This window comes from Hippopotamus amphibius, chromosome 15 (assembly GCF_030028045.1).
Source record: "Hippopotamus amphibius kiboko isolate mHipAmp2 chromosome 15, mHipAmp2.hap2, whole genome shotgun sequence".
NCBI lineage: Eukaryota > Metazoa > Chordata > Mammalia > Artiodactyla > Hippopotamidae > Hippopotamus > Hippopotamus amphibius.
The window spans coordinates 520,126-531,068 of record NC_080200.1 but is presented as its reverse complement, the minus strand read 5'-3'; the positions used below and the strand labels follow the sequence as shown (position 1 = coordinate 531,068).

General features: G+C 59.2%; 1 protein-coding gene across 1 annotated transcript in view; it reads right to left on the bottom strand.

Moving 5' to 3' along the window:
- Window positions 1-6,274: 6,274 nt before the first annotated feature.
- Window positions 6,275-10,943, bottom strand: part of ARID3A (AT-rich interaction domain 3A) — a 31,854-nt gene continuing 27,185 nt past the window's right edge. Inside the window, exons 6-9 of the mRNA XM_057709267.1 lie at window positions 10,432-10,679; window positions 8,597-8,878; window positions 7,577-7,678; window positions 6,275-7,165 (exon numbers count right to left, since the gene is read on the bottom strand). Of these exons, the coding sequence (XP_057565250.1) occupies window positions 6,975-7,165; window positions 7,577-7,678; window positions 8,597-8,878; window positions 10,432-10,679 (823 nt within the window). The 3' untranslated portion in view covers window positions 6,275-6,974. The remainder of the gene's footprint in view (window positions 7,166-7,576; window positions 7,679-8,596; window positions 8,879-10,431; window positions 10,680-10,943) is intronic.

Below are 10,943 nucleotides of genomic sequence, written 5' to 3'. Positions count from 1 at the left end.
CCAGCGACTGCGCCGTGCCGGCTAGAGCGGCGCCCGCGTTGCTCGGCGGCGGGAGGGCGGGGGGGGGGGGGCGCATGCGCACGGGCCTCGGGGCGGGGCGGGGCGGCCCCGCGAGTCGGGCAGGCGCTCGCCCGCTGCCCGGAGGATGGAGGGGCGCGCCGCCCGGTGAAGGTCTTGCGAGGGGGTTTCTTGCCAGAAGTGGTGGGGGGACGTGGGGAGATATGGGTCAAACAGTACAGATTTCCGGGTTTAAGATAAATAAGTTCTGGGGATATGTGTATAAAAACATGATTGAGGGCTTCCTAGGTGGCGCAGTGGTTGCGAGTCTGCCCGCCAATGCGGAGGACATGAGTTCGATCCCTGCTCCAGGAAGATCCAACATGCCGCGGAGCAGCTAAGCCCGTGTGCCAAAAAAAAAAAACATGATTGAACTTGGTGTACCCCCCAATAAATAAATAAATAAATAAATAAAAAATAAGTTCTGGGGATCTAGTGTACAGCATGGTGATTATCGTCAGTAATACGGTTTTATATACTTGAAAGCTGCTGAGAGTACATCTTAAATGTTCTCACCGCAGACGGGACATGCTGGGTGTGTGATGTCTGGAGGTTTTAGCTACAGCCGTGGTGTGATCATTTTGCAGTATATAAATGCGTGGAAGCAACATGTGGTACACTTGAAGCTCACACAGTGTTATCTGTCCGTTAAACCCCAGTAAAGCTGCAGGCCGAAAGAAGTTAAAAAAAAAAAAAAAAGAGAGAGAGAGATGGGGAAACCGAGGCGCAGGGTCTCCTGAGAGCAGCGAACCGCTCCCGAGCCCGGAGGTCTGGCCTGGCCGTTTCCTCTGCGCGCGCTTGGGCCAGCACTCAGCCTGTTGTTATTAACTATTATTACTAACGTGCAGACACAGTGAGTACCGACCTCACAGGCCCGAAGGACACGTGGCACGTAAAGCAGGAGGTGGCTGGCCTGCAGAACGTGGCAGGTGCGGATCCACCGCCCCCCCGCCCCGCGGACCTGTCTTCCTCGGGGGCCGCAGCACCCGCATCTTTGTGTCAGCATCTTGGTGCAGGGGGAGCAAGTCGCGAGCCCCGCGCAGGGCGTTTCAAAGTGTGGCGTCCGTTGCCAACCTTTGCGGGAGGGGAGGCTGGGCAGGAGCGGGGAGGGGGGCCGCCAGGGGGCGGGCTCGAGCCGCCGACGGGGGTGCGGGGTGCCACCGCCAGAAGCAGCAACCCGGAGGGAGGGCCGCGGGGTGGGTGGGGAGACCTGCCCGATCTGGAGGAGGGGCTCCCCAGAGCCGGTGACCTTAGAGCGGGAGCTAACAACCTGAAGAGGTGCGTGCCGAGGCCCTGAGGCCGACCGTGGAGGGAGGAGCTGGACATGGGGACCTGGGTTTTATTTTATTGCCCCGGGTGGGGGGGGGCGGGGTGTGTGTGAAACTGAAGAACTTTTGTAAATCGGGGAGAGCTGAGTGTCCAAATCTCCAGAAGCTGCCAAAAGGGGAGACTGAGACAAGGACTACCCAGTCCAAAGCCAGGTTGGAGCTAGAACCAACTGTTCCTGATCTCCACCCCCAGAATGGGCTGATGCTCCCTCCTCGGTTCCTCAAACTTTTTTTTTTTTTCTTAGTGTGAATAAGAAAAATGAAACACCTTAGGGATTGCCATATATACATTACTAATAAGAAAAAAATAAATTGTACATTTCAAATATATGCACTGTATTGTATGTCAATTGTATCTCAATGAAAGTTCTTAAAAAAAAAAATGAAACACCTTGAATGCTAGTGTACATTTTTCAGATATTGTTTTCCCAAAACCACATCTTTCTTTGAATCCTGAATCCCGGGCCCTCTGGGGAACCCCATTTGAGAATGGGCACACTCTGTAGCCCCCGGGGGGAGGTGGACCAACTCAGGGCTTGAACCTGGTCCTTCTGAGCAGCAGGGGCGGGTCCCTGCACACCTCTGGGCCTCAGTTTCCCCACGTGCAAATCGGGGATGCTGATTTGAGCCCTGGGTGTGCGTCCTCATCTGGAGAGGTCTGGCCTGGAAGGCGCCAAGCACCCCGGTTCCAGGATGTGGGGTGGGCCCTGCAGGTGCAGGCTGCAGGGGGCCCAGTTGTGCTGTGGTCACTCAGGCAGGGGCAGGCCCAGGCTCCGCTGGCAGGTGGGGCAGCTGGAGTGCAGGCCTGGCCCCCTCCCAGGCCCCTCCCTCCTCTCCTCCCTTTCCCCTCCTCCTCTCCCAGGGGACCCAGCTGGGCCAGGCTGCTGTGAGGTCAGAGGTCACCCCACCCCCAGCCTGGTTCCGGAATGAGGAAAGACCAGTTGTGTCAGAAGGGCAGGACAAAAGCCACACATTGGGGGCCTCTCGGACCACCCAGTCACCAGACCTCCTTGGTGCCAGCATGGCGCCTGGTCCCAGATGCACTAAATCCTAGGCCTGGAGGGCATGCGGGTGGCAGTGGGAGCAGGACGGGGAAACCGAGGCACAGAGGTCTGCACATCCCCTCCGGGTCTAAGCCCTGCCTTCTTTGCGTACACATATTGAGTGCCGCCTGTTTGCAGGCCCAGGGTACACACTGCTGCATCTCACATCCTGCCCACCTGGGGGGGGAGGGGGGCAGAGGAACAAACTCAGGGGCCGTCCCTTAAGTGCACTAATGGTGGTGGGGAAGGCGGTGACTCAAGCCAAAACCCTCTTCTTTTCTTCCAAACCTTCAGCTCCTGCTGCTCTGCAGACGTCGTTTTGAGTTTCACCTCCTGGGAGGCTCCCTAGGCCTCCGCACAAGCACGGGAGGCCCGGGGAGGTGAGAGGCTCCTCAGGGATCTCGGAGGCTGGGCAGGTGGTGGGGCCTGAGCCCTTCCCTACTCCCCCCCCCCCCCCAGGGCTGTATGACCTCCGGGCCTCTTGCCCCCTCTCTGGGCCTCTTCAGAGGAGGAATGAAGATGCTAGACTGGCAGATCCAGTTTGCCAAAAGGGCCTTTTTTAAAAAAAATGTTTAAAACATTTTTCCCTTACCTCCCTGGGGGGGCAGGGGGCTTTGAGAGGCAGGTGGGTTGACCCCTGTCCTCTGACCTCTCCAGGTCCCCCAGGCGGGCCCGCAGAGGCTGGGACCACGTAGATGGGCCACGGGGAGGTGTCTGCAACAGAAGTGAGTTGTTTTTCCTCACACCACGCAGACTTAGGGGCTGACCTGGGCGGGAGGGACCGGCCCAGGCCAGCCGTGGCCGCAGCAGGTGGCAGGGGAGCCAGCTGGCAGAAGGCCGGCCCTGCCCACCATCGGGTCACACTGACCTTGAGCCCGGCATGTCTCCTGGGCATGGGGTGGGGGCGAGAGGTGGATGTGGAACAGATGCCCAGGAAATCCTGCCGTGCTGGCACCTCTGTATGGGGTTTCGCCTCTATGTGCGCTGAGCCTAAGTCCACCCCTTGGTCTGCTTTCTTTGGGGCCGCAAGTCAAGTGTAGAAATGTGGACTGAACCACGGCGGGAAGGCTGCAGGCGGCGGGGGTGGAGTGGACCCCTGTCACAGCCCAGACTGCCCGGCTGCTTCCAGTGGGTGTGGAGGAGCTCCCTGCATTTCACCCACAGGCGGCCAGGGCGACAGGGCCCAGCACGGCTGAAATGGGGGTGGGTTGGCCTCTGGGGGGGCCCCCCTCTCCACCCACTCAGTGCCAGGAGCACAGACGTCCCTGGACGTGGCCTCGTGTCCCCCGGGGGTCACAGTCCCTGCTGGATGGACTCTGGCTCAGGCCCCGTGCCTTCGCCCACCAGGACCCAGGGTAGGGGTGGGACGACACCCAAAAAACCACCATAGGAGCCGTTTTCCGTTAGAAGTCAGAAGTGTTTTGTCTTGTTTTAATATTTCATCAGCTTTACAGGGTTACAATTGTCTTAAATATTTCTGAAGTTTAAATACAATCTGCATAATAATGTTATAAAATGTAAACTTTCAGTGTTCTTTTAAATTTCAAAATCACACCTTTTTTTTTTTTTATTTTTTTGGTCTTTTTTTCCCTCCCTTTTAATACCTGAATGTACTGCAAAAACTGAAATAAATTGTCACAGGCTGCCCTGCCGCAGCCAGTGTGCGACAGGTTGGGCCCGGCCAGAGGTAGAGAGTAGTTTTACATCTTTTTATTGGAAGTTTTTGTTTTTTTTCCCTTTAACCTGAGTTCAGGCGTGGTCTCCACGCCATCTGACAAACCCCAGAGCAACTGAAATTTCACATGTCAGGAATGAAAGGCTGAAGTCGTCTTTGCCAAGAAAAAATGCAGAAGCAAAATCAAGGGGAAAAAAAAAAAAAGGATGGTGGTGGACAAAAAATGCTAACAGTGAGAAAAGTGACTGTACAAACGCACGACTATTACAAACCCCCGCGCCACCCGTGCCCGCCCCGCCCCCGCCCGCCCCCCCAAGCCGGACAGCTATAGCCCTACGGCCGGTTGGGAGGTCACAAGGAAGGTTCTAGAAGCAGCCCGTCGACAAGCATCTCCAGACCAGGGAGCCCCTCTCCACCCTGAGTTTGGGGGTCCCCACCCTCGGCATGCTGCTAAGCCCCGCCTGCTCTGGAATGAACAGGACTCGGCCCCCCCATCCCGGTTTGCATAAGGGGTGTTGAGCGGCACCCCAGAAACCCCCACCGACAGGCAGCGGCGGGGTTGGGAGTGGGGGGGGGCTGATAGGGGCGCCCCAGGCAGAGGCGGGGCCCCCCGGAGGCCGAGCCCCCGCCTGGCCCCGGGACCCCCTGGCGTTTCCAGGGCCGGTGGGCTCCCCACCTCCTGGGCCGCCGCGCACCACCGCAGGCTCACCCGGAGTCAGACGGGCAGCGGGCACGTGGCGGGCACCTGGCCCCCCCCCCAACGTGGGCGCGCAGCAGGACGCACGGGAGGGGCGACCCTGAGCGGGGGACGGGGGCTTTGGCATCAAGAGTCAGACCTGAGGTAGAAAGAAACTCGCAGCACACACCCCGCGCCGCCCCCCAAGGCTGGGGAACGGGGCGCGGGGCGCAGAGGGCAGCCGCCCCGGTTCCCGCGGTTAGGCGGGGGGTGGGGGTGGGGGAGGGGGACCGCAAGCAAGGGGGGGCAGAGTGTGTCTGGAGCCAGAAGGATCCCCCTCCCTCCATGATTGTGCCTCTGCAGCCAGAGACGGGAGGGGAGAACCTTCTAGAAGGAAAAGCAGGAGGAAAGCCCCTCGCCCAGCGCCACCCCCTTCTGGAAGAGTGGGGGGCGGCAGCGACCCTGAGATATACCGAAGAAAGGGGCTCCCTCCCGAAGACACACCTCCGCCCCACAGGAAGGCAAGCCCAAACCCAGAGGGATTCGGGGAGAGGGGGCCCAGGACCACCCCCACGGTCTCCAAGGCAACAACAAGAGGACGCCTGGGTGGGGAGGCGGGAAGGCTGCCGGCCCTCCCCCTCCGGGCTCGTTAGGCCGGGCTCCCTGCGCCCAATTAGAGGTTCCAGGCTCACCCTGGGCACAGCTGAGTTCACCCAGCCCCTCCCCCAGAGGAACGTGAACGCTCTACCTGTGGGAGCCACGAACCCCACCCCCACACCACCTGGTCCCCAAACCGGGACTCCAAACCGCGCCTGGGCTTAGGACGGATGTGCAGCTCGCGTGGCTGGCGGAGACCTTCACCAGCCCTAAACTAAATGCACCCCCCCCCCCCCCCCGCCGCCAGCTGCACCCCGATGCCAGCCTTCCCACCTGGGGGCCAAGGGCGCAGCGCCTTGTCTGCCTCTATGTAGATCCTTTAGTTACTGCAGGACCCCCAGCACGTATGAAGGGACAACGTTGAGACGAGAACGGGGGAGTGTTTCAGGGTGCCCGCTGCCCCGGAAACCTCACCCTGAGCTAAGGCCGGCTCACCCCTGTCCCCCCACCATGGACCGTCTGCAAAGCAGCCCTTTCGGGCAGGAGAGTCCCCAGGCCACATTCATCCCTGAGACAGGAGCCTGGGGCTGACAGGTGAGCACCCTCCCAGCACTTTCTCCTTTTGAGTTAAGACTTCGCGCAGACCCACTCCACGAAACAGGAAAAGTACGGTGATGCCTACCACTCAGCATTCCTGCCCCACTTCCCCGAGGAGCCCCACCACGCCCCCGCCCACCAGCCCGGCCCACAGCACCTGAGTTCATCGGCTCTGCTGACTCTAGCCCAGGGATCCAGTGTCCTGGGCCCACCAGCTGCCCACTGCACCACAGGAGACGCACAGCCGGACCCAAATCAGTCATGGGAAAAATAAAAAAGGTATTCTTTTTTTTTTTTTTTGCTTTTTCAAGTCCAGTTTCCCTGAATGAACACAAATATATAGATATATATATATCCTTTTCCTAGGTTTGATTCCTTCCCCAAGAATAAAATAGAATATTTACAAAACAAAACCCCCGAAACGTCTTAAAAACCTTATAGAGTTTGAATTACACTATTTCTTTTAAAAAAAAGTTCCCAAAAGCAACAGGAAAAAAATTCAGCTGATCTTGGCTCAGGGGTTTCATTCAACACAAGGACCTGGGTGTCATGAGTGTGTGATGAAGACAGAGAAAAAAAAAAAAAAAGGAAAAAAAAAACCAGATAAAAATGAAAAACCACAGTGCAGGGATGTATGAGGTAAACAGGATTGGCCTGTCCAAACCAGACACCAGTCCAAGGCGGTCCACCAGGGCCGCAGGAAAGCCCTCGGGGACACCCGCCTCTCGTTTCTAATTTCCTTTGCTGCCCTCACAATTCATCTCTCTGTATGTCCGAAACCTGAGTAATTCAAGTGTTCCTTGGTTTTCCCCCGTTTTATTAAATTTTCTTTATATATATATATACGTATATATATTTTTCTTTTTTTTTTTGGCGTCAGCTGTCGCTCCTCTGTGGCTACCGCCCCTCCCCACCCGTATCTTCCGCCATCCCGGCCCCTGCTTGGCCCACCTGGACCCCCTGCCCAGGGTGGCGGGCTCCCAGGGTGGGGAGTGAAGCGGTTAAGGCAATGAGTTATTTGAGGTAGAAGATGTGGGGGGTGCAGACAACCCTGCCGGCCCCGCCTGGCTGCCTGCGCTGCTGGTCGCGCTGGTCCCTTCTCCTCCTCCTCCTCCTCCTCGGCTGCCACCACCTCCGCCTTTGCCTGCAGCTGAGGGTGGCGTGGGGGCTGGCGGCTGGGCGAACAGCACTCCTGGGGCGAGGACAGCAGGAGAGACAAGCCGTGGAGGATTTAAAAGGTCACGTGACAGGTGCAACGGGCTCCCGAGCGGCCCCCCCCCCCCCCCCCCCCCCCCCCGCGTGGCATCTTCACAGCAACCCAGCTGTTCTGTGTCGTCCTCGCCTCCCGGGGGTCTACAGGAGCCACGGGCCCCACCGCGCTGTTTAGAAGGAACTTGGAACCAGCACGTGCAGTGAGATGTGTCCCACGCGATGCGCACTCGCTGCACGCTGAGCGCTAAGGATCGCACACGCGGCATCTCCGGCGAGCGGGCCGGTCTGGGCTCAAGCGGTCCACACGCCGGGGGGGGGGGGGGGGGGGGGGGGGGGCGAGCAGGCCCCGGGAGAGACCCGGGCAGGGGGGCGGGGGGCTGGGCAGCGCTACCTGTGTACACGACGCCGTTGATCTCCACGGACATGCTGATACTGCTGCTACCATTGGCGCCGCCGCTCGCGGTCCCGGCGGAGTCCTGGCGGCTCTCCGCGGCTGCGGCAAGAAGGAAAAACACGCTTTGTCATGGAGAACCCGCCTGTACGATCACCTGCGCCACGGCGGGGGGGCGGTCACCGGGACCTGTCCGCAGAGCACACAGCAGGTACTCAATAAATACTTACGGAATAAGACCGTGTTTGTCTCACATTGGCTTTTTCACGACTGCGGGTATTTTTTTCTTTTTTTACAATTTTCACTGCGGGATAGCTGATGGACGGCGTTCTTAGTTTCAAGGGTAGGCGTGATTACAAGTCTTACGCAGGGTCCCCACACCCAAATCCTGTCATTTTTTTTTGTTTTTTTGGCCCTGCCGCTTGCTTTGTGGGATCTTAGTTCCCCAATCAGAGACTGAACCCGGGTCCTCGGCAATGAGAGCTCCGAGTCCTAACCACTGGACCGCCAGGGAATTCCCCCATGCCATGCTTCTTCATGGCCACAAAGTATTCCAGATTCATTCACTCCCCTACGGACGGACACACCAGTGACACTGTGCAAATAACTGCAGTGGCCATCCTTGGACACCTGTGTTTCCTTGAGCACCTGCCTTAGTTCTGCTCTGGACACCCAGCAGAATCACCCCGTCGCAGGGCAAGCATATTCTCTGTTTTGAAAGCGATCGCCACGTTGTCCCCTATTTAGGCTCCCACCGGCAGGACCAAGGGGGCCCACTGCCCCACATCCTGCCCGGCGTCGGACGTGATCAGACTCTGACGGCTGAGACACGGTATCTCTCCGGTACCTTGCAGATCCCCCACCACACGGGCTGGGTCAGGTTTTCCCACGCGCACACGAGGCGCGGCTGCCCAGCTCGTCTACCGGTTTGCCTGCCTTCCCGGGTGACTGGTCTGTGGGCTCTCCACACGCGGCCGCGGGCGCGCAGGCAGGAGCGCAGGGGCCCGGGCGCCGGGGTACCTTGGCTGTGGATGCGGATGCTCATGGGCAGCTGGGCCGTCATGGCCAGGAGGTTCTGCTGCAGCGCGCGCTGCATCAGCCGCTGCTGCTCCTCCGCCACCAGCGCCATCTTCTTCTCAGGAGGCTCCCCGGACTCCAGCTTCTCCCGTAGCTGCTCCAGCGCGGCCGCCTGCGCCGCCACGGCCGCCTGCGCCGCCGCCGCCTGGGCCGCCACCACGGGGTGACCCGCCAGGGACACCGGCAGGCGGCCGGGGACCGTGATGGGGATGGCCGAGTCCTCCTCTAGACGGGAGAGAAGAGGGGTTGGTGGCCGGAGGGGGCCCGGTCCCCGCCTCCCCCCTAAGGCACACATGTGCCCCCTTGAATACCGCCCCAGACGGGGAGCCCACTAGTCCCTCTCCAGGGAAGCGGACAGGTTGGGAGTAGATGCAAGTGCTGTAAGATCCTTCCTACTACCAGGCTGACGTCAGATACCGCCATAACGCTAACACGGGTCATGGTAACGATGCTAGTTACAGTAACAGCACCACAGTGGTTTTCAGCATCAGTATAGAGACACTAATAGCATGTATTCCAGACAATGTCTTGTCTCAAGCACTTAACGTGAACCGTCTCAACAACCCCATGTCTACCTCGTCTCCCTTTTCTCCACTTTACCGCTGAGGAAACCAAAGCTCAGAGAGGATGGATAACTTTCCTGAGCCCACAGAGCTGGAGAGAGGCTGAGCTGAAACCAGAACCCATGTAGCCCCACTCCAGAACCAGCTCCTAACCAGTCCCCTCTCCTGTGGTTGGAACAAATGTCCCTGTGGTTCCCATCCACCGGTCCCACTGTGACCCGCTGTCTCGTCTTCTCCAGATTCAGAGGCTTGCTGGGAGAGGAGACTGTGGTCGACTGGTGATGTCTGCCACGGAGAGGGACTAGGAAGGGGACTGTCAGGTATCTGCAACCCCAGGCCTGTTGCACGCTGCACAGTTTACACACTGAAGGCTCCCCAACAACCCCACAAAGAAGGCGTAATTTCCCCCACTGTACCTGTAAGGAAAGCCGGGCTCAGAAAGGGGCAGTGAGCTGCCCAGGGGCACCTAGCGATAGCTTCAGGGGTGGTTAAAGAGTGTGATGACCCACACTACACCCTTGGTGTCTGGTGGGACAGTGCGTTCAGAAGGATTCTGAAGCTCAAAGGGAGAAGAATACAGTGATCAACTAGGGATGTCTGTCACGTGCAAAGAACTAGAGATAAGCGATTAAAAGCGCCAGCCACGGGCTTCCCTGGCGATCCAGCAGTTAAGACTCTGCGCTTTGGACGCAGGAAGCACGGGTCGGATCCCTGGTCGGGGAACTGAGATCCCACATTGCCATGTAGCCAAAAAACAAATATGTAAATAAAAAAGAGAAAAAAAAAAAAAAGCTTCAGCCACAGGCAGTAGACTGGACCAATGCTCCAATAAAACAGTAATTAATTAGTAATGTCTGCCGCGGGCCTAGGATGGGAAAATTGGGTTTGCTTTGCCATGCCTGCCTTAGCATAGAACTGGAGGGAAAAAACGATTGATTCCTGACGGCTGCCAAGGGAGCAGGTTTAGGGGAAATGAATTGATTAGTGATGCCTGCCTGCTGTGGGCCTGGGGTTGGGAAAATGGCAATTGATTACTAATGTCTGCCACAGGCACAGCCCCAGCCCCAGCAGGCAGGCCGCCCTCTTCAATGCCCGTGACTTTGGGGTCTATCATCCTGGTTACTCCAAGAGGGGAAGAGGCGGTCCCCGCCCCAGGTCACACCGCCGGGCTGAAGCCGAGTCAGGATCAGGCCCCGGGCCTCGTGCAGCCCTCACCTTTCTTGATCTTGGGGGCTGGGGTGATGGAGCTGCCGTTGGTGCTGGCGGCCAGGCCCAGGGAGGACACGGGCAGCTTGGGCGAGGACAGCACGCCGTGGGCCCCGCCCGGCGAATAGGCGAAGAGGGAGCCCCCGAAGCTCTGGCGCCGGCCCTCCCTGCGGTTGCTGTCGATGGCCGCCTGGAGCTCGTTGGGGTTGCTGAGGCCACGCTTCTCACACTCGTAGGGGTACAGGTACTTCATGTACCTGCGGGCGGGGGCAAGGGCACAGCACCGGGGATGCCTCCGGGGTCTGCCTAGAGCCAGGCCCCGCCGCAGCCCCGCCTGGGAAGCGCCCGGCGGCCTCCAAGCCGCGGTCTCCACCTGCGCTGTCCCCTCGGTCTCGAGGCCTGTCCCCCCGGCACACCCCCGTCCCCACTGCCACCACCTGCCATCCCTTCAGCTCTCAACCTGCACAGCCTCAGGGCCAGGAGGTCGCACCCTCCGCCCTGCGGTCCGGCCGCCGCCCCCA